The 22,760-nt window shown below is 56.3% G+C and overlaps 1 protein-coding gene across 3 annotated transcripts; it reads right to left on the bottom strand.

Moving 5' to 3' along the window:
• Window positions 1–3,350: 3,350 nt before the first annotated feature.
• Window positions 3,351–21,306, bottom strand: MEX3A (mex-3 RNA binding family member A). Of its 3 annotated transcripts, none has more exons than XR_010827116.1 (3): window positions 20,748–21,306; window positions 7,001–9,713; window positions 3,351–6,623 (listed from the first exon to the last, which is right to left on the bottom strand). XR_010827116.1 is itself a non-coding variant. In XM_066986212.1 (2 exons), exons 1-2 carry the CDS (start codon window positions 21,229–21,231, stop codon window positions 8,608–8,610), a joined length of 1,590 nt encoding a protein of 529 aa, XP_066842313.1. In that variant the 5' UTR covers window positions 21,232–21,306; the 3' UTR covers window positions 3,351–8,607. The 3 variants fall into 3 exon arrangements, 1 of the variants encoding a protein (XP_066842313.1); XR_010827117.1 differs by having other exon boundaries at window positions 7,212–9,713; XM_066986212.1 differs by having other exon boundaries at window positions 3,351–9,713.
• Window positions 21,307–22,760: the final 1,454 nt, after the last annotated feature.

Below are 22,760 nucleotides of genomic sequence, written 5' to 3'. Positions count from 1 at the left end.
CGGCACCACGCGCCCAGCCGTCAAATCCCACTGCCTTTCACGCCTGCTTAACCCAGGAGCAAACCCTCAATTGCAAAACAGGATCTGGCCCCTGGCTTTTTTTTTTTTTCCCCCCCTTTCTTTACAATTCTCTTGAAGAGAATTCATAAGGAAAAAGGAAAAAAAAAAATCGAACAGGGCCGATCGTCTCACAGCTGGGCGAAGCAGGTCGCGACCGCGGCTCCCTCTCAGCTGCTGGGAGCCGAGGGAAGACCCCGCGGCCACGCGGCGCTGCTCTGCCCCTGCCCCGGTCCTCAGCGAGTTGTCCCCAAGCATCGCTGCGAGACCAGGACGCGTTCTGCCGTCAGCCGCCCGGTGAACTGCCACCGCCACCGCCGGGCAGGGCGGGGGACACGATTGCATTATTTTTTCTTTTTAATCCCTGCGTAGCTGCGCAGACAGCGGTGGAGCAACTCCAGATTTCACATTAGCGTCACGTTAACCGGGGGTGACTTTCAATTTGCTCCATTAGCGGCCCTGAAGCGATGCTGGCCCAGGTCCCAGCGGGGACGCCGCAGCCCGCCAGGGCCGAAGGGACTTCGGCTTCCCGTGGAGTAACCCCACCGAAGCGGGCGAGCGGCGCAGGGACCAAGGCTGAGGCTGCCCAACCTCGGCCGGGCCGACTGACAGCAGAACACGGCTCCCAGTTTCAACCCACAACACACCACAGACCGCTCATGAACATCCTAGGAAGGTTTTGTGGTTTTTTTTTTTTGGAAGAACCCGCCCATCCTGGCTCTGCGGTGCTGACACCGAGGGAAACCTTTGCGGGGACGCGGCAGAGGCAGGACGGGACCCCACGAGCCACGGACAAGCGACTATAAAGTGCATCCGCTCTCCAGTCCAGGGCGCCGCTGCACAATGTCAAGCGCTGACTCTACTTCAAGTATCAAAACCGAAAAACAATGAGGTAAAACGAAAATGAAAGAGCAAACAGGCCGCTCGCTGCCCCGCGGGGAAGGACCGGGCGGAGGGGTCGTGCCTCCGCGTTCCCGAACCGGCGCTGGGCTGACGGGGCGGGCGCAGCGAGCGATCTCGGATTCACAGTGCTATACGCAGAAACCGAATGAGAACTGTCTTCGCTTCCTGTCCTAACCTATTGCATGGCTTTGCTGAATGCTGGTAAGCGGCTGCCTCGTCCCGCCCCGGGTGCGGGCGCTGGGGTGGCCGCCGTGGTTGTCGAAGGCTTTGGGATCCTGGCGGATGCTCCTGAACCGCGGGACAGCCGGGGCTCGCTCCGGCTGAGCCACGACACCGAGGATAGGAGCAAGAGCTAAACCCGGAGGTAACCAGCCACCTTGCGAGGGTGTTTTCTTGGCAATGCTCCGCTCCCTCCGCGAACAACGGGAGCTTGCACTAGGTCATTTATTTTAGCATCATCGCGTGTAAACAGGGGGTCAGTGCAGCGAAAAGCAGCCTCCGAGGGGCCGAGCGCTTGGCTGGGCGCGCACGGAGCAGGGTCCGACCAGCCAGGGCTCGTCTTGCCTGGTACAAGCAACGGGGAGGGCGAACATCTCGCCGCAGTCCCAGCGCTCAAGGGCTGAGCCTCGGCTCCCTCACCGCAGCCTCCAGCACCGAAAAAAGCCACCGAGCCGGAGCTGGCAGCCTGCAAGCTGCCAGCTGCTCACGAAGCACCCTCAACCCAAGCCGTACGCCGCCCGCTGCCGGCACAACCCTTCCCCTTGCTGGGTCGAGATATAACCAAGAAAGCAAGCAAAAAAAGCCCGAAAACCAAAGGGAACGAACCAAACCCTAACGTCCCGTGCTCCGAGCGCGGAGCAGGGCGCGCTCAGCACGGCTCCGCGCTCGGCACCGGCACCTCGCTGCCGCCAGCTCCGGCCGTCACCTTACAGAGGGGAGTTCACCCGCGCCCAATTTTCCTTTCCACCCACCCAGGGACGGTCCCGCCGCCGTCACCGGGACCCGCCGACACCTCGAGTGCCTGGAGGAGCTCCGAAAGCACGAACGGCGCGAGAAAAGTCAACAGCAACGAGATTCTGACTTTTAGCGTCTTTTTCTGAAATTTCCATTTCCGTGCTCCAGGCCCGAGGCTGGAGGTCAGAATAAGGCAAAAATAATGGCCTAAAACTTTCTTCTTTTGTTCAGTGACTAGCCAAATCCTTATACTTTTTATTAGAAAAGCAACATAAAAACCCAAACGCGTCTTTTTTAAAAAAATACATATTATTAGATCCCATTTTTTTTTTCCCCTCTATAAAAATAACTTCAGGACTTTGACAGAAGGTACCAGTCGGTGGTCTGTTATTTTGTTAGGCTTTTCGTTCGTCGACGTGTTTGCTTCAGAAAAATAGTACCAAAAAAAGATGGAATTTCTGGGGAAGTTAAAAATGATAACTGATCTTGTTTACAAGTTTACTTTACATTCTGCTCTGTCTGGGATCACTTGGATCTACTATAGATTAAACAATATGGATAGCATCTACTATTTGAACTAGTTAATTTTATTTTAATCTTTACTCTAGGATTATATGAAATAAATTTGAGCGTTTTTTATTATTATTATTTTAACTTTTTTTTTTTTTAATACCCATCAACGCAAACTTTTTTTTTTTCTTCTTCTCCTTTTTGGTTAAAAACAAACAAACAGAAAAAAAAAAAAAAACAACTTATTTTAACATGCTTCTTTGAAAGGCAACAGAGCAGAAGCATCCCCGCCGCCTCGCGACTGGGGGATGCGGGACGAGACCCCCAACCCCCCCAGCGGGCTCCCGTCCGCGGGGCGGCCACGGGGCCTGGGCCCTGCCAGCCCGGTGGGGACGGGCGCAGCTCGCTGCGTGTCCCGGTGCCCTCCTGGTTGGGGACGGGTTCGAGTTTGGTGCACCCAGGGCTGTGCCGGCTGCGGAGACGGAGCCAAATTCGGCCCAGGGGAGGCAGAGGCCGGAGCTGCCCCGGCGCCGAGCGGCCCCGCGCACCCGCAGGCCCCGCGGAGCCTCCCACGCTGGGCGAGAAGCGGTTTTTACGCCGGGCTCGCCCCGAATCCTGCTTCCAAACGCGTCAATGGCAACGCTTCCCCGTTGGCAACCTGGGGCAGGCTGGGGTCTGCAGGAAAACGAGCGAGAAAGGAGGGCGGAAGGGGCGAGAAAGGTGAGTTTGGCTTTCTGAGCGTGCCCAGCCTGCTCCGAAAAAAGCCCTTTTTCTCCCCGAAGCAGCCACCGTCAGAGCAAAGCGAGGTCACCCGGCGGCGGGCGCGGGGACGGACGGCACCGAGCGACCTCAGGACAGGGCCTGGGAACCGACCGCGCGGCTCCGAGTCGTAGTGGTTTTGTCTATTTCACTTCTCCGGTTTGTAATTTCTTTTTTTTTTTTTTTTCCATTTTTTTTTTTTCCATTTTTAAATACATCCAACTGTGTTAATTTCTTATTCCTGGAAAGGGCTATCTGCACCATAACTATCACCTTTTACATACACACACGCACACACGAAAAAGGAAACATATATTAAAAACACTTTTTAAGCAATACTCTGGATACAAATGTATTTTTTAACCTACATATATTCTAAACCTTCTAAACTTTTAAGGATCACTTTATCATAAAATAAAATATCCTTTTTTCTTATAATAAATTACCTAATAAAAAGTATTTTTATTAGCCCAGTTCCTTGCTACATTTACATGTAATAAATGCATTTATTAAAATAGAATATTAAATTATAAAGAAATGTTCTAATTTTAAAATCTTAATCTTTTTTTCCCTCCTCTCTCTCTCTTTAAAAAACACCAGTAAATGCATCAAAATAAACCCTTCAAATACCAAATAAACAGGTTGGAGCGTTTTGATTTAAGAGGTTCACAATAGTAACAGTCTGAGCCTTTGTATGTATGGAGATTTTTTTTTTTTTTAAGAAAGAAAGAAAAGAGAAAAAAATAATAGATATCCCTCCAGCTGAAAAATACTTTTGCAAATGGGAGCTAGGACAAGATATTTTTATAGTATCTCCTCATTAAATATAAATCCAATTTTGGTTCTCTCTCTCTCTTTTTTTTTTGTTTCGTTTTCTGTTATGCATTATAATACACACTATTCTCTACATAATTTACGTCGATGAGGATGACATCACGGCACGATATTATCTCATCCCTCCGGTTCCCTTTCTCACGTTCCACCACCCGCTCCGCCTCATCGCCTCTCCTCGGGGCGTCCCCTCGCAGAGCCCGGCTGGGACGCGTCCGTCCCTTCCCTGGCTGCGTCCCCGGCACCGGGAAGCCCGATAAATTAGCCGGACGAACCCTGTATTCGGCACAGCCCCCGTTTCAGCGAGCGCCCACCAGCCTCCCCCGGGCCTGATCCTGCCTGCGCCCGGCACCCTGCGCCCGCAGCAGCGCTCCGAGCCCCCCGGGTGCTCGGCGCCCCGCTCTCCGTCCCACCGCCCTGCGCCCCCGAAACACACCCGGGGGTGGCTGGGCCCCCCTGGCAGGATGGGACATGGCGGGGACGAGGGAGCCCCCAAAAAGCCAGGACCGCGACCCCCCTCCCTATCCGGAGGGCTCTGCTTTTAGCGGATGTTATTGCTGGTGAATTGGACCAACAAGCCTTTTTTTTTTTTTTTTTTTTTTTTTTTTTCTTTTTTCAGTCACCTATCAAGGAAGATACAAGTCAGAGCAAATAGTTAAGGTCATGGGCATTTTTCTTGTTTTTTGTTTTTATTTTTTTTTTTAAAGATTTTTTTTTATATATATACATATATTTAAAAAGAGAGAAAAAAAAAAAAAAAAAAAAAAGTTACGCAAATTTGTCGTTTTAAGCCCCGCAACCGGGCTTCCCCCTAGGACAGGGCCCGGGTCTGAGCCTCTCCGGGTGCCCCCGAGGGGCTTGGGGGGCGGCGGGGCCGCGGTTCCCCCCCCACCCGAGCCCCCTGCAGCCCCTCGCGGGCCAGAGGTAGCTCTCGGTGCGTTTACAGCGCCTGGTTTTTTTCTTCCAAAGTTGCTACATCAAAATACGGAGTTGGTGGGGGGGGGCGGGGGGGTGTAGGGTGGAAAAGCAGGGGAAAAGGAGAAATCAAAATAAAACGGGGGCCGAAATACTTCTATTCATTTTAAACTAGAACTGCTACATCAAGCTTTCTTTTAATATATATGTATATGTATATATATATGTATATATATATATATATAAAGGTTATTGGAACTGAAGATTTTATTAAAGGCCAACTTGGAGACTTGAGTAGGAACCTCGTCTGCAGAGAGGGGCAGACCGCCGCCGCCTGGACAGACGGCCAGCCGGCCCCTGGTTCCGATCAGCGAGCATGGATGTTTGTTTGGGTCGTTAATTCCTTTTTTTGTTTTCTAACTTTTTTTTTTTCCTTTTTTTTTTTTTGCGGTTTTTTTTCCTAAAAAGAAAGGTTTTTTGTTTTTTTTTTTTTTTTCTCTAACATTTTCAGCATGCAGGAGGCTTTTACATCGCTTTTCGCTTGCTAGGGGAAGGGGAAGAGATAAAAGGAGCGGACGAGGGCCCCTCTTATCCTCCCCTCACCCCCCCCAAAATCCCTAGGGTCAGTGCTAGCACAGGTCCCCCCCCGCCCCAGGCCCCCACACGGGTGTCTCCTTCCCCCCCCTCCCCGCTCCCCCCCCAACAACCTCTTCACAACCTGGCATCAAAGAAAGACATTGACCAAAAACTTGCTCACATTACCACGAACAGACTTCACTCGGCCAAGAACGACTAGTCACTCAACTAACAGATCGGCCCCGGGGGACTCAGCCGGGGAAGCACTTCGCCATTGCGTTTCCAGCTCGAGCCCCTCCGGTACCGACACGAACATTTCCGAACGCCTCCCCCCCCACCCCCGGAATGGCGGTTGGAGCCCCCCCCCTTTTCCCCCAGCTCTTGCCCCCAACCACTCTCTTGCCACCATCGGGAGGATTTTGGGGGGGGGGGGGGAGAACGGCTCCAACGCAACCCCGGGGGCACAGACGAGCGGAGGCGGTGGCGTGCGGGGCGGGGAGAGGTTCCCGCCCGGCGCGCAGAAATGCTCCCCCCCTCTCTCCCTTACCCTTCTTCTACTGGGACCAGACCAAAGCCAGACTTTGAACAAGAACCAGGCTAGTTTAGGAAGGACGTGGCTGGCCACGGGGCCAAGGCAGCGCCTCCCCCGGGCACACGCTCGCGTCCCGACCCGCTCCGGGCGCCAGCGGCTACGCGCGCCGCAGGGCACGGAGAACCAGGCAGCCGAAGGTTTCTTAAAGCTTTGGGGAGGAGGCGAGTACACATTCGACCTGACAGTGTCCCTTTAGCACAGCATTAGTATTTTTTTTTTCTTATTTTTTTTTTTTGCATCTCTTTTTCTTTCTCTTTCCGAAACATCAGCATCCATTACAGAACCTAGGAACAGCGTCCACCCCTCCATCTCGCCCCCTACGTAACATTTTACCGTCGATGCACGAACGGTGGAGGTACATCATTTCACGCCCCTCCACCCAGTATCTGGAGATTGAAAGCAGACCTTTATCGATGCAGAGCACCGGAGCAGCCTGCCCCGGCACCGGCAGCAAGCGGCAGCAAACCGAGCAGAAGAGGGGATGTTCCCAGGAACATTATTACGATGAAAATAAAGTCTCCTGTAACTGAAGGGAAAAAAAATCTCAGGCGATTTTTATTGGTATTATCATCATTATTATTATTATTTTTTTTTTTTTTGCTGTAGAACTGTCTCTGCCAAGTTGTGAAACTTGCTGGTTCAGTTCTAAATCAGGGTCCAGGATCTGTGAGCAGAAGTCGAGGGGCAGGAAATGGGGAAGCGGTGGTGGTGGGAGAAAAACTCTCTATATATAATTTATATATACATATATATATATAGGTGCTTGATGAGTTAAGTGCCTATATATATATATATATATACACACATATATTTATAGATAGGTATACTGGTACTTGATAGGTTAATCCAACACACATCTTTACCATCACGGCATTTTGGCATCCACAGACTGGTTGAACAAACCTGATGATGTTAAGATGCTGGCTTGCATCTCGTGTGCATTGGCACAGAAGCCAGATTCGAAGCCCGTCCTCTCCCAGTTCCCAATGGTTTAGAAAGTATCTGATTTAACAAAACCAGGAGTCTTGAAATGATTAAAGGATGTTCAACAAGGCAATTCTTTTTTTTTTTTTGTTTCGTTCTGAAAAAAATATAATATATAAAAGTGGCCAACCTCAGGAAGATCCAGGTAAAGGACAGCTGAAGAGGTTTTGGTCCATAAAGAAATACTTTTTCTTCTTTTTTTTTTTCCCCCCACTCGGTTTTGGGTAACAAAAGTTTTGGTCCAGTTTAAAAACGACGACAACAAAATTATATATATAAACTCGGGGTTCTTTTTTGCTTTCTGTTGGGATGCATGTTGGTTTCATATGGGCTCATTGCCTGTATTGCATGATCGTCTTTCTTAGGTTTTGGTGTGATATATATATACTTTTTAAGAAAAGAAAAGCACAATGTTACAAGTGTGTGTGTGTGTGTGCGTGTGTGCACGTGCGCTTGCGTGTTGCATGTAGCTGCAGCTGGCATCACTTGGAAAAAAGGATGAAGAGTGAACTACAGAAACGCGGAAGTCGATACACTCCCCCCACGGATGGGAACTCAGGACTGCTTTTGAAATACCCTGTTAGTGACTCCTGATTCGTCTGATGAACAAATCCCTGCTCGGATAAGGAAAAAAGAACAAAGTTCCAAACTCCATGGTGGCTCAGAATAATAAAATAAATGCTAATCGCCCAGTGTGATTCCAATAGGTTCTTCCAAACCTTCTTCAGCTTCACCGGCGTCAGTTTTATTTCTTCTTCGTCTTTTTTTTTTATTTTCTTTTTTTTTGTGGCTTTTTTGTTTTTGTTTTTTTAGAAAAAAAGGAAAACAATAAAAGTTCTTTAGCTGCTGTGGTTTTTTGTTTAAATCTTTGAGGTAATACAGTTGTGCCCTCGTTCTAACAGGTTCCCAGAGGTTGATGGTGTCTTTTTTATTTTTTTAAATCCCCGACATCCGTTTTCCTTTCTTTCTATTTGTTTCTTTCTGAGCTCCCAGTTGGGCTGACATCCCTGGGGGGGGAGGAGAGTAGGGGCTTCAGACCAAGATGAAGATTGAACATGGCTGGAGAAGAAAGGCTGGCAGGGCCCTCCCCACATCCCTGCTCCCTTCCCCGTCCGATCGAGATGGCCTGGCTTGGTCAATGCAGAGAAGTCCCAATCTCACCACCAAAAAAAACTGAACTAAACCGCTTTGCTTGCGAGATCCGAGTGTGCGTTCAGAGTACTTGTTTTAAAAAAGACATCGCAGGCTGGAGCATCGTTCGCCCTTCAAAATTTCTGGCTTTGCTATTCATTTTAATTTTATTATTCACTTTTTTTTTAAAAAATAACATACATTGCTTGTAAAATAATTTCTTTTTTTTTCTTCTTCTTCTTCTTTAAATTAATTTATTCTTTCATTCGTTTGTTCTTCAGATGTCATTATTATTATTATTATTATTATTATTATCATCATCACTTTTCTTTCCTGGACCCCCCCCATGCTCCCTTCCTACCCCCCACCCCACCCCAATGCCCTGCTCTGTCTCTTTAGGAAAATATTCTAATGGCCTGAGTGGCTGCAGCGTGGCAAACCGGGCACTCCGGATCAGTCCTCTCGCAGATCCTCACGGCACACTCCATGCAGAAGAGGTTGTGGCCGCATGGCACCAGCGCTGCCGTAACTTCGCTTTCGAAACACACCATGCACTCGCGGCTGCTGGAGACAGACGTCCGGGCAGCGGCAGTCGTCCCCAGCTTGGAAAACCCTTGGAGCGGCTCTCCTTGGGACCGCCTAGGGAGACCAGAGAGATTGGGCTCTTGGATGGAGGAGGATGGGGAGCGATGTGAATTCGGGTGGATGGCACCAGTGCTGCTGGAACGCTGCTGTTTCGAGAATAGCACCGAGACAGGGTTGGTGTTCTCCTGCCCAGCCCACATCGGGGCGCCCGACTCCGGCACCCCGTAATACAGATCTTGCTTGTTCACGCCGTAGTTGGGGAAGAGGTAACCATAATTGAAGTCGTTTTGGTCATTCAGCCGGGGTGTCTCGTAGACGGGGTCAACGGAGCAGTCGCCAATGCAACCCAGGCTGTTCTGCCGAAAGGTGGAGAGGGGTTTGCAGCCCGGCGCCGGCGTATGGACCCGCCAGGCCTCCGAGTAGCGGTTCTCCATGCCGGAATCAGGGCTGCTGGAGAGGAAGTCATTCTCATTGTTGTACTCCAGGATCTTGCCCGTCCTCACCGCGATGTGGGTCTCGATCTCCTCCCGAGCACGCTCCACGTTGCCCGGCGCACCCGTGATTTCAAAGACGGGGTCCCGGTCCCGACTGGGCGTGATGATGTAGGTGTTGGTCTGCTGCTGGATCCGCTTAATGGTGGCGCCCTTGGGGCCCACCACCAAGCCCACCACGCGGTAGGGCACGCGCACCCGGATGGTGACTTGCCCCGGCAAGGTGGGAGCACTGCCGAAGGTGGTGCCGGCTTTGTTGCGGGAGGCCCTGATCATGGAGAAGTGCTCGGCTGCGGAGATGATCTCCCGCCGAGCCATGGCCACATCCTCCCGCCGCCCTGTCACCATGAAGACCGGCTCCTCGCCTCTCACCGGCGTCTTGATGTAGGTGTTGGTCTTTGCCCGCAGGGCTTTGATCTTGCAGCCTTGGGGAAGAGAAGGAAAACAAGGCAGGGAGGTTAGAAAGGATGCCCCTCTCACCACCCTCCCTTCTTCTCAGGAAACCAGGACAAGCCACCTTGTCTCCAGCAGGCTGTGCACCGTGCAGCAGCCACTGCGCAGGGGCAAAACACGAGGGAAAGACCTCTACTCCCTTAACAGGGACAGACAAAATGCCAAAGGTTCCCCCTCACTGCCCCCAGAGAAAGGCATAGCAGGAGCGTCTCCCCCTCCAGGAGCCCCCTCTTCTGCCGTGCCCAGGAGGGCGCTGCCATTTTGTGCGCTGCCCCTCACCATGCAATCCCCCTCAGATGCTTCCCCTCAGAAATCAGCCACCCCTCAGAAATTTCCCACCCCCAGGAACCAGGGAGCCAGGGGGAGCTTGAGCCCTCCCCACGGGCCAGCGGTCTCTGTGAGGAAGCCCATCCTTGCCAAGACCTGGGCCCCACCATGTTGCCCCTCAGAGAAGATGGCCGCCCCAGTTGCCCCTTGCCACTATTCAGCGTGCCTCTCGGTACAGGGGCAGGATTCCTCTCTGCATGGAGACTTTTGTCCTAGTGTGGGGCTTTTGGTGTGAATCTGTGGTGCAAGCCAGACTCTGTTCTTGCAGGAAAAGCCTGGGGGAAGTGGCAGAGATGCAGCACTTCAGGCTCCCACCTCAGACATTGTGGGACCCCCACTGTCAGCCCTGCTGGGGGCTGGCGGGATGCTACCTTTTGCTTTGGGGCTAAAAAAGCACAGAACAGGGCACGGCTGCCCTCCTGCACCGAGGCAGAGCCCTGCCATGGTGTGTGCAGCCCTGCTCCCCGCCAAGCGCTGCCTTCTGCTCTTGGCCCCTGCTTTGGGGCATCGAACACCAGTGCCGCGCGCCTCCCCACCGCAGCGGCCCAGGCGCTCGGACCCTTTCCCAAGATCACTTCCCATGCCATCCACTTGCGATGCCAACGCCCACGCCCTGGAGCCCACCAAGCCTATTCCCTCTGCTCCCGACAGCTCAGAAAATGTCTTTCTGCTTTTCCAAAAAAGGCAAGAGACTTTTCAGTGTGCTTTGGCTTCCAAGTCTTTTTTTTCAGAATGGGGTTTAGAGGCAGCAATGCGACTCCAGGTTCCTAGATGACACTAGGATGCCATCGAGCCACTAAATATTTTTACAGATGTGGCACAGTTTTCTAAACTACTTCTGGAAGCCCTCCCCGCTGCTGCCCCTCTGACCCTGCTCTCCAAAAGCCTCGCTCAGTGCCTGAAGGCATTTTCAAAGCCTGGCACCGAGTTCCCATTCAGACTGGGGCTTCCTCTGTGGGAGGAGGTTTGCTCCAAGCTTGGGTCTCTTAGAAAAACTGAAAAATGTGCTTCTGCAGGGTACTGCATTCCTCCTGGTGAAAACGGAGTTAGGGGAGCATTCTGCCCTGGCTTCCCAAGCATGCAGGTGCCTGGACACATCTGGCTCAGTGCTCACGGAGCAAAAAGATCAGGATACTGCGTGAAATCACCCGTCCCTGCAACCTCCTCTCCCCAAAATGAGCCCACCTCTTCTCTCCTGCGACCATTTGACACCACCCCAGCTTTCCACAGCACACTATGCCGACATCACACTTCTAACACAAAATGACCTGCCAACGATGCTTTTGTGACCAAGAAATTAAGATTCCTCAGCTGGTAGGCTGGAACATTATTATTTATACACACCCTAATAAATAACAACATCTCTCCCGTCTCACGAGACGCGGACTTGTGACATTGGGGTATTTGCAGGAACATAACGATCCCACCACCCCCTGTCATTAGCAAGAATTGAACCCTGCACCTTCAGCGATAAAAACAGAACGTGGTGCCGCTACAGATGGCAGGAATATTTCTCCAAGCTCGCAGCGGTGGCATGCGCCACGCGCGGTTCAACCAATAGCTACAGCTGCACGAAGCAGAGGCAGCCAGCCCGACGGGTCGCACTCCCTCTCGCAACACCACGCGGGCACTGGAGTGCAGCCTCATCCAACAACGAAACCTCCCGGCACAGCTTTGAAACCCCCCCCCCCCCATTTGTCAGAGGGTTTTGCCACGGGTGTAGAAACACAGGACGTGTGCGGGCAAATCCTGACTTTGCTGCAGACTCCCAGTGCAACTTTTAACTCCTCGGAGTTACTTCGGCTCGCTGAGCCTCGGTCCCCGGTTTGCAAAATGGTGAGAATAGCTGTCTCTTGCTCTGGGTTACCGCAAAACTTCCTGTAACAATTAGCGTGGTGATGCTGCTGCATTAAACGCATCTCTAAGCCACTGATTTCACGCTCCTGGGGAACGGAAACGCAAGATCTGACACAGAAAGAGCCAGGCAAATCCTGAAAGTCCAAAGCAAATCCAGCCCCTACCAGTCTTGTGTAGCCAACACGCTGCTCCCCATGGAGCTTGCACCCTGAAGTGTATCTGCAGTGCTTTGCTTAGCAAAGTTTTTACACAGTTGATGTGGACCAACGGCTACCTACAGCGGTGTATTATTAGTACTTGGGAAACTCGGTCAAAGAACAGGACCTGACCGTGCTAGGCACGACACAACTGTAGAATAAAAACATGCACACAAAGTAAGAGAATAAAGGCTCCCTCAGGGAGCCTATGGAGGGCAGGATAAAATTGTACGGGGTTACCTGCATCCTCCACAACCCCAAGGCAGGCTGGGCTGCTCCTGGCCTGTCCTGGGCAGACGCACGCCCGCTCCACATCTGTGACTCTGGCTCCGAAGATGGAGATTCCATCTTAGGAAGATTAACCAAGATGCCACCATTTCCCCGGGGATATCACCGAAGCGTCACACGGAAAGAAATGGGGCTGTGAGCAACAAGCACCCACGCTGGAGATGAGTCCCGTGCACTACTGAGGACCGAGGCAGGGTTTGCCGAATTCCCCCGTGACCCACGTCCTGCCTCCTAGGACCGCGAGGCTGGCCCTCGCTTGAACAGGGACCGTAGGTACGCGTCCGTCAGGGCTGGGCGCGGGGTCGGCGTTTTTTAAGGCACGGGACAATGCCCATGTGTGGGGGGAGAGGGATGCGAGCCCCGCATCACAGGGAACAATCGAGGAGGTGACACGGAGGGTCAGGCAAGCAGAGCAGTGACAAAGGACAGGGGCTGCACGCTGGGGACAGATGGAAGGGAACAGTGGCAAGGAATACACATGAATGAGGGCAAGCGTCAGCGAGTTACATGAGCTGGAGAGGGTGGGAGGGAGCCAGGGATGGAGGAAAGGTGATGGAAATGGAGAGGAGAGGCAAGCTGTGATCCTGCAGGGCAAGGAGGAGAATTAGTGGTGTGGAGGCCAAGGGAGGACACCCCAAAGAGGCAAACGGGAGACGGGCGAGGAGAGAGAACGGCAAGAGAAGGGGAGGGAAGATGGAGAAACGGACAAAAGGACGCATGGTGCAGTCGATGGTGTGAGAAGCAGGGGGAGGAGGAGGGAGGGTCTCTGTGCAGGCCTGCAGACAGGAAAGCCAGCTTTGCGGAGGCAGACAGATGGGGGATCCTGCGCTTAAAAACTGGAGAAAATAACCCCACAGGAAATGAGACCAACTCCATCAAGACCAGCAGGTTCAGTGGCCCAGATCTCCTGCAGCTCTAAATTGGCGCAGACAACAGGCCAAGCCGTAAGCGGCGCAAATCCAGATAACTCCACCAACTTCCAGGAGGGCTGCACTGATTTACATCAGCTAAAATCAGGCTGCGCTGCAATCTGACGTAGCCGCTCGCTGCCACGGCTCCTTGCCTATCCCAGCCCCAACCCCGACCTCGCCGCACACCGCAAAATAGGGGCTGAGCTCCCTGACACCGCTCCGCTTCTGACGGAGCGTGCCAAGATCGGAATATGGCCCTTCATGTCCCGGTCAGAGGAGTAGCACAGTCTAGCGTGCTTTTTTTTTAAAAAAAAAAAAAAAAACGAAATTTGCCCTGTGTGTTTTTTTCATGAAAGGCTTTCTTTGTGTGTAACAGAAATTTGGAAACAACACGCAACGAACTGCTTTGCTTGGTGGATTATTAAAAAGGGGAGAGAACTGCTTAGTAGGTGGTGTTAAAAATGTAAAACTACGAGGAGAAAAGGACCTGTAGGAACTATAATAATGTGTAACTTTGCTGTAGCATTCTACTCTTTAAGGCAGTGCGCAGACATCAGCTAATTGATCCCTGGCAGACTCCTGCCAGTTAGATTTTTATATTAGAGAATTAAGCTCTTTCTTGTTGTGTTTCCACTACCTAGCTTCTATTCTTCTTTTTTTTTTTTTTTGCCCGTAACACAGATCCCAAAGCATTTTGCGAAGGAGGCTCGTATGATTATTTCCTCCCCCCACCCCTTTTTCTTTTTAACTTCGGTTAACTGATTGCCAATTGACTCAAAGTAAATGTGTTTGCAAATTACCCTAGCAAGCCACAAGCGTTAACTTACAGGAGCAAACCCCAGAGGGCTGCCGAGCCTCCGGCACCCAGACCAGTTACCTAACTGGAACGAGCCCACACGGCACTAGCTCTGGCTACAAATAAATAAATAAATCTGGTCCAGACGTTGCCAAACTGGAGACGCGGGCAAGTCAGGGGGTGATTCAGGTGCGGAGCCAAATTCTCCTCTCTGTTTACCCCTGCGTTAGGGGTAAATAAATCCATCAAAACTAACAGGGAAGGCTTAAGGAGCTCGAGCCACCTTGCCAAGGCAACGAGGGTGTAGGATACATCCAACCTGACCGCCGTCTACTTTGCACGGGCTCATCCCAAACCTTTCCTCACTCGGAGCGGCCTGAAACCGGTGCGGTTCCGTGGGACCTCGTGGTTTACACCGAGGCTCCCGTGCGCTGCTCTGGCGGTGGCAAAAGGCCTTCGAGCAGCTCCAAACCTTGCACGTGGCCCCTGCACGGGGCAAATGCCGGCAGGAGGACGGCGCAACGAAAAACCCAGGCGTGGCCACCATCGGGAATTTTACCCCAGTGTAAATTCAGGGTTGAACCCCCAGACACCCTTCCCACTGCCGCTGCTGGAAGGCCGGATCCTGAGCAGGCGCACGATGCCACTGACGCAGCCTGGAAGGATCTGACCTGGCATCAGCTGGCACACCTCCTGCAGCCCCTGCACGGGCTTCACCTACAGCAGACAGCCCCGAGGTCATTTTCTCAGCTCTTAGACACACCACAGAAATCACTCCGGGCCCCTGAATTTCTTGTTCTTGTCAGACACGAGACCAGCTCTACAGACAAAAGATTTTTAGTCCTCTTCTCATTTACACTGAGGCTCCTTCACGCTGCTCGGGCGTAAGTTACACCTGTAAATACCCAACTTCGGACATTTTGACATTGCCGGTGTGGTATTGAAGAGCCTAAGGGCAAATTAGGACTTTGCCTTTTTTTCTGTTATCATCATCATAAAATTAAAGGACCATAAAATCAGCAACCATCCAAGATCTCTGGTAAGGTGGGGCATTCTTTTCCCATTTAAGATGAAAGCCATGTTAAAAGACAAGCACACAAAGAACATCACAAATACACCGTCCTGAATATCTGTGGGGTAAGATTTTGCTGCATTGAAAATCTGATGAAAGTGGTGTCAGAAAACACCAGCGCGCACAAAAGGACCACAAACAAACAACTAAATCCCTTCGCATCGAGGTTTTATTGCACTGATGATGCAAGTTGTGTTTACAAGGAGGGGGGGAAAAAAAAAAAAAAGAGAAACCAATACGCCAGGAAAATAAGCAACCGCCTCATTTTGGTGCGGTGATTTTACGTAGCGATCAAAGTTGTGTTAAAAACAGAAAAAAAAGAAAAAAACACGTACAAAAAAAAAAAAAAAAGGGGGTGAAACGCACCATGGAAAAAACAACGCGACCCCGCAGCGGCAGACCCCACCAGCCCGTCCGCCGCAGACAATCACCGCCTTGTTGTATGGCGGTGGGGGGGGGGGGGTTGAACGGTGCCGAAGCCCCCCCAGGTCTCGGCATCGCCACGCCGCACCGGGGTGGGTGTGTCCGCGGCCCCCGCGCGCCACGATCCCGCCGCGGCACGCGTGGCGCCGGACGGCTCGTGGGGGGCACGGCGGGTCGGGGGCTGCCAGACAAAGGCAGCGCAGGGGGGGGGCAGCGCAGGGCGGGGGGGGGCAGCGCGCTCCCACTGCCCTAGATTCGGGGCCGGCCGGGCTCGCGCGGGCATCCAGCAGCCGGATCTCGGGCGCGGAGCGCGCACGTCTCCCTGGAAAATTCCCTTTGTCTCTCTCCCAGACCCATTTTCTCCTCCCACCTCCAGTTCAAACCGCGCAAAGTAGATCCCGCTCCGCACTTTTTCCCCCCCCCCCGGTGTAAATTCAGGCGGATTCTCATTAACACTTTCGAAACAGGCTGCCACCGCCTGCAGCCCCGCTCTCCCGGCGAGGCCCGTCTCCGGCTGCCGGGGCGCCGTAACGGAGGGCTGCTCCGGGGCCCCGCCGGGCCGGACGGATGGCGTTCGCCCCGAGCTTTACGCAGCCAGCAGCCGCCAGGATCTGACCCCCCTCGCTGCCTCTCGGATGCTGTACATCCACCTCCACATGGTGGGTGGGGGAGCTGCAGTCATCAGACTTCCTCAATGGGAAAGGCTTCCTTGGACTATTTTTAAATGCTGGAAGCGTTGGAGCATGTTTGGAGCTACACAAAGAGCCCAATCACCTGGGGTTAGTGGGGCCTCTTGTTATTTGACTTCACCTTGCCAAGAAAGAGCAATTTATGTTAAGCTCCTCTCTCGCGTAATCTCATTCCCGTTGACAGCGGGGCTAGTTAGAGCAGGCCGGGAGATGCTTCACCGAAGGGTGGCTCTGGGTGCAGGTGACAATGGGTGCTGCCACCAACGCCAGGTGCAATGCTCTCCGAGGGAACGTATCCGCCAGGAGCGGGCGGCTTTGCCCCGCCGTGCTCCGACCAGCGGAAAGCCAAACCGACCCAGCACCTTCTCCCCGCGCCTGCACGCCCCAAGCGCACAAAGGAACGGGACCCAACCTCAAACGCGCTTCCCTTCGAGTCCTGCAGCCTCCTCCCTGGCTCTGTTGACAGCGGTCCAGTTTGCCAGAGGGAGCAGATCGAACCCTGGCAGCAAAGCGAGAGCTGTGCCTTCGCCACGCTGATCCACACCTCCGCTGATTTCTAGGAAGAACCTGGATGTCTTGGGGGCTGGGGATTTCCGCCTGTTTTTAAGTTCTCGGTGTGAACGGCCAAAGCATGACACCTTCGCACATCCTCCGCCCTTCCCAGCATTGCTCCCCCCTCCGCTACAACCACACCCTTGGGTTGCAAAGGACGAGGTTCTTGCAACCCCTCTGCCCCATCACCTCCAAGGCACTTCGGTGCTTTGTCTTTACACCCTGGCAAATCGACCCGCACAGCTCCGATGACAGGCACGGTCCCGGGGAGGGGGCTGTCGGGAAGGTGCCCACAGCAGGAGGTGGCAAGTGAAACGTGGGTGCCACCGAGCACCCCCGAGCACCCTGCAGACCCCGACGGCTCCAGAACCTACATCACGCTCACGCCACGCAGCCACCTGCGCGATACGTCCCCGCTCCTTGCCCTAGTGGATAAAATGGGGGCACACCTGGAGGCCACGGCTCCGCCGCCAGCCAGGGAAGGGGGGAGCTACTGCCAACCACGGGCAGGGCAGTGTGGTCCCACGCCAGTCAAGGGAACTTCTTTATCCCTGCCCCCTCACCTTTCCCTTTCTGGTGTCCTCCCCTTTGCTCCTGCTCCCTGGCACCGGCCGCCCTGGGAGGAGCGGCTCCCGGTGGGCCAATTCCCCCAAAGCGCCCCTTTTTGGGGCTCCACGCTGTCCCGATGAGAGCCACCGAGGAAGCGCTGCTTGAATTCGGTGCCAAACCCAGCGCTGCCACAAACCCAGACGAGGTCTCCGGCCGGTGATCGGCTCCGCAAGGGCACGGCGGCCGCTCCCGGGGCAAGCCGGAGCTGGCGAGCTCAGGCCGAGCTCCTGCAGCATCCCCCAGCCAAAGAAGGGTCCCCCCCAACCAAAACCTCTTCGCAAGTCACACTTACGGCCATCCCAACTAAAATACCCGGGGCTGAGCCCCGTTTACACCAAGGTGCCTGCACACAGCCCCAGCAAAGCACAGGGCAATCTTCGAGCAGGTGGAAATCGCGTTGCCAGAGGCACACCAAGGGACCCCGTGCCCAGGTCCAGGCCACTCACGTGCGCTCGTGCCAGCAAGTTACACTTTCAGAGGTGGAAAACATTTTACAATAACGCGAAAGGAGCGGCTCATCAGATCAAAAAATACGAAGTTAAAGAAAAAGCTCAACCCTGTTATCGATCAAAGCCCCCAAACGATTTTTATTTTAATAACACTTTTTTCCCCCCTCCTCTTTTCCAAGATGCTCCTCGCCCTATTCACCAGTGCCCTCACACCACTCACTTCCCCGGAGAGCCAGCTCACACCTCCCCATCTGCAGCATCACCGGGGGTGCTGAGCCCCAGCCGGGCGGCTGGCAGGGCACAGGATTTGGCCCCCAGGGATGGCGCCAGGTCCCTGCAGCGTCCGCACCCAGCTACGTCGGCGAGGCGGCCGGCACAGCCCAGCCTCCCGACGAAACGAGACCCGGGAGACACGGCTGAAGGCCTTTGAAAAGAATGAGCCGGGTCCAGGATGGCTGCTGGGGTGCAGAGCTGCGGCTGCCTGGGCTCTGCCGAAGCACCCTTGGGTTCCAGCAGCACAGGATCCGGCCCGCCGAGCCCTGTCGCGGGGCGCAGCCTGACCCAGCCAGGGCTCCGGCTGCTAACGCTTCCCAGATGTGGGAAAACCCTCACGCACACGAAAAATGGTGGAAGAAACCCAGGTCTCCATGTCCGCACACACCGCTGCCTGCCGAGCAAACCCCCAAAAAAAAAAACAAACCCTGGCACCTGAGGTCGGGGCAGCGGCGAGGCCCAGGGGGGAGCAGCGGGGGCACCTCCCGCATCGCCCAGCGTCTCCCCCCCGCGCCGCCCGCCGGAGCCCGTCTCTCTCCCAACTTTAGGGAACAAAGGGGGCCTGATTCTCCACGGCCGTGCCCCCGCCGCGCAGGGCTGCTGCCAAAACCCCCTGCCCAGGGGGTTTGGCCGTGCCCTCGCCCCCGCCCCAGCCCCTGGCACGAGGCGGGGATGGAAAACCAAAGCAGGACACCTCGCCGCCGACGCACGGGGGCTCGGGGAGCGGACGGCGGCCCCCACGCCCCCGCCATCCCCGGCTTCGTCCCCGGGCGAGCCGAGCCACCGGAGGCCCCATTGTTCCCGGAACGCGTTCCAGCCCAGCGACGCGCGGCCATCAGCCCGTTCGCGCCCCTCGGGTCCCCGGCTGGCGGCAGCGGCCTCACCCAGCCGCCGGGTCCCCCCCCACACACCCCCCGCTCCCCTCTGCCACCCCAGCGGCGGGGCTGCACAAAAAAAAAAAAAAACCCTCCCAGCTCAGGCAATTTCAATTCCCAACCCAAGAGGAAGCATCTGGATTTGGAGCCGCAGTCTCTGCCCGTCACACTTCCAGAGCGTCAAGTTACTTGCTTCGAGAGAGAGAGAGAGAAAAAATCCCGCTTAGCCGCACTATTATTATTTTTTTTTCCCCCCCTCTGCAAGCGACACAAACTTCTCTCGCCAGCCCCGAGCCTCAGCCCCGCAGTGGCTCCGCGCCGACCCCCCTGCGCCCCCCGCTCGCGGAGCCGGAGCGGTGGGCGAGGGGTGACTTAAGAGTGGGTGTGGTGTGCGTGTGTGTGTATATATATATATATATATATTTTTTTAAAGCCCTCCTCCATTCCACCTCGCTCCGAACAGAGCCGCGAGGAGAACAAAAGCATCACTGTCACGGAGCGGGGCCGGGCGGTTGGCGGCTGATGGCGAGGGGGGACGGGGACACCCCACTCGGGACGGGGTCCTGCGTCCCACGGCGGGGTCCCCGCTCGTCCCCTGCTGCCAGGACGAGTTCAACTTTCCTTAATCCTCTCCCGGGGGGCCTCGCTAGGCCCGGGGGCTGCCGCCCGGCCCGGCGAACCCTCCCCAACCACACCCCCTCGCTTCCACGCCGAGCCCAACAAAGGGGATTTTTTTTTTCCTCCCCGTTCCATCCGCGACCCCCTGCCTCCCCCCCCCTTGCCGCTTTCAGCCCGGCTTTTTTCCTTTCGGGGTTCGGGGCGCAGCGACACGGACGCGCGTGGGCATCCCCACGCGCTCCCCATCACCCCTCCACCGGGGGTGGGGAAGGAGGGGGGGGCTCAGCCCCGGCTCCCCGCTGTGCCCGGGTGCTCCCGGGTCGCCCCTTCCCCTTTGTCCCCCCTTCGGGGCTGGCCCGGCTCGGCTCGGACAACGGCAGGGGGAAAAGCGGTGCGGGGAGGGGGGAAGTTCGCGGTCCCCCCCCCCCTTTTTAAGCGGGGCGCTCCCGGCGCTAAAGGGGATGGGGGGGGGGGTTTTGCACGGTGCCTCCCGGCAAAAGGGGAGTCCTGGCTAAAAAAGGGGGTCCTGGCCAAAAAGGGGGGTGCCGGCTAAAAAAAGGGGGGGGTCCTGGCCGAGAAGGGGGGGGTCTTGGCCGAAAAGGGGGGGGGTCCTGGCCAGAAACGGGGGGGTCCTGGCCAGAAACGGGGGTGCTGGTCATAAAGGGGGGTCCTGGCCAGGAAAGGGGGGCTTGGCCAAAAAGTGGGGGGGGGGCCTGGCCGAAAAGTCGGGGAGTCCCGGCCATAAAGGGGGGTGGGCCTTGGCCAAAAGGGGGGTCTTGGCCATAAAGGGGGGGGGTCCTGGCCATAAAGGGGGGGGTCCTGGCCATAAAGGGGGGGGTCCTGGCCATAAAGGGGGGGGGGTCCTGGCCATAAAGGGGGGGGGGCCATCCTGGCCATAAAGGGGGGGGGGGGGTCCTGGCCATAAAGGGGGGGGTCCTGGCCATAAAGGGGGGGGGTCCTGGCCATAAAGGGGGGGGTCCTGGCCATAAAGGGGGGGGTCCTGGCCATAAAGGGGGGGGTCCTGGCCATAAAGGGGGGGTCCTGTCCTGGCTCCCCCCGGCTTTGCTCACCTTGCCTCCCCACGATCTCAGCCACGTGTTCGGAGCTGGGCACCGGCACGCACTCGGTGGTGTTGGAGCTGCTCTTGAGCCTCAGCTCGGCCTCCTTGTAGAGGGCGCACAACTTGGGCTCCGCCGCCCCGGCGCTGGGAACCGGGGGACCCTTCGGGGCCGGGGGCGGCGGCGGAGGCGGCGGCGGCGGCGGCTGCTGCGGCGGCGGCGGCGGCGGCGGCGGCGGGGGCTGCTGCTGCTGCTGCTGCTGCTGCTGCTGCGGGTTATTGTTGTTGTTGTTGCTGTCCTCCACCAGCACCACGGCGGCCGAGGAGGAGGAGGAGGAAGGCTCGCCTAGCCCCAGCAGGCAGAGCTGGTCCAAAGCGAGCTGCAGCGCCCGGTCATCCTCCAGCAGCGCTCTGTCTTTGCCGCTCCCACCGAAACAGCCTAAATCGCCGAAACCCCCGTTCCTTTCCATTATCCCTGGTACTACCAGGCTAGGCATGGCTAACAAAGACTTGAGAGGGGGGTTGGGTGGTGGTGGTTGGTTGGGGAGGGTGGGGGGGGTGTGAGAGAGAGAGAGAGAGAGGGAGAGGGAGAGAGAGAGAGAGGAGGGGAGTGGGGGGGGGGACACACAAAGAGCTCGGGAGGGGAAAAAAAAAAAAAAAAAAAAAAAAAAAGGCAGAGGGAGAGAAACAGAGAGAGAAAAGGACCCTCCGCCCACCTCCCCTCCGCCTGGCCAAGCCCCTTTCTCTCTGTAACCCGAGCCCAGGCACTTCCAAGCCCGCCGGGGTCCCCCCGCCGCCGCCTCCGCCCCCGGCTCCCAGCCGCCGCCGGTGCTCGGAGGGGCCGGGGGGCGCGGAGCCCCGCCGGAGGGGGGGGGGGGGGGGAGGTTGCGGGGGGAAAAACTCTTTTGTTTGAAGGCGGCTGGGCGCAGCGGGAGCCTGCCCCGGCCCACGGCCTGCTGGGGGATGTAGTCCCCGATCCCTGCTCGCACACCCCCCCCGCGGAGCTCCGCGAACGGGGCGCGGGTGGGAAGGGGGGGGGGGGGGATGCGTGGGAACCGCTGGGGGCCGGGGTGGGAAACAGCTTGGGGGGAGGGGGGGGGGGTTGTTCTCGCTGGCCCCCCCGTGGGGGACGCGCACACGGCGTGGGGAGTCCCCGGGGCACGCGTGGAAGGGGCTGCGGGGGTCCCGAGGGGAAGGGGGGGGGCGTGGGAACCCACGGGGGGGGCGTGGGGGGAGGCGAGGGGAGCCGCATCCTGGGGGGGCAGTGGGGGGGGGGGGGTTGGCGACCCAGCAGCACCCACGGGGGTGCTGGGGGGCACGGCGTGGGGCTGGGAGCCCGGAGGGATTTTTTTTTTTTTTTTGGGGGGGGGGGGTGGAAATCGCGGGGATCCGAGGGCACAGAACGGGGGCGGGGGGGGGGGGGGGGGCGCGGGGTTCCGGTACCCCGAGGCTCTGGTGCCGCACGAGCACATCGGGGACCGCTGAGGCTCGGCCTCCGGAGCCTCCGCTCTTGGCCTCCAACCCCCAGACCCCAGCAAAGCCCCCTCCGACCCCAGCAAACCCCCTCCCCATAAACCTCGGCAAAGCCCCCCAGACCCCGGCAAAGCCCCCCAGACCCCGGCAAAGCCCCCCAGACCCCGGCAAAGCCCCCCCCCAGCCCCAGCAAAGCCCCCCAGACCCCGGCAAAGCCCCCTCCGACCCCAGCAAACCCCCTCCCCATAAACCTCGGCAAAGCCCCCCAGACCCCAGCAAAGCCCCCCAGACCCCGGCAAAGCCCCCCCCCAGCCCCAGCAAAGCCCCCCCCCGGGCAAATGGGGCTGCTGGGGGAGAGCCAGGGGCCAGCCCTTCCTCCTCCTCTCCCTTTTCTCATTGAAATGAGGAGCGGGTTGAGCGCAGGGAAGCGGTGAAAATAGCTTTTCAGCTCCCCGCCAGCCGGGCTGGGGCTGGGCCCTGTGTGTGTGTGTGTGTGTGTGAGCGCCTTTCTCCCCTCTCCCCCTTTCTTCTTGAATCAAACCAGATGTCTCTC

The sequence above is a fragment of the Anser cygnoides genome, chromosome 33 (genome assembly GCF_040182565.1).
Source record: "Anser cygnoides isolate HZ-2024a breed goose chromosome 33, Taihu_goose_T2T_genome, whole genome shotgun sequence".
NCBI lineage: Eukaryota > Metazoa > Chordata > Aves > Anseriformes > Anatidae > Anser > Anser cygnoides.
This window is presented reverse-complemented; position numbering and strand designations above follow the sequence as displayed.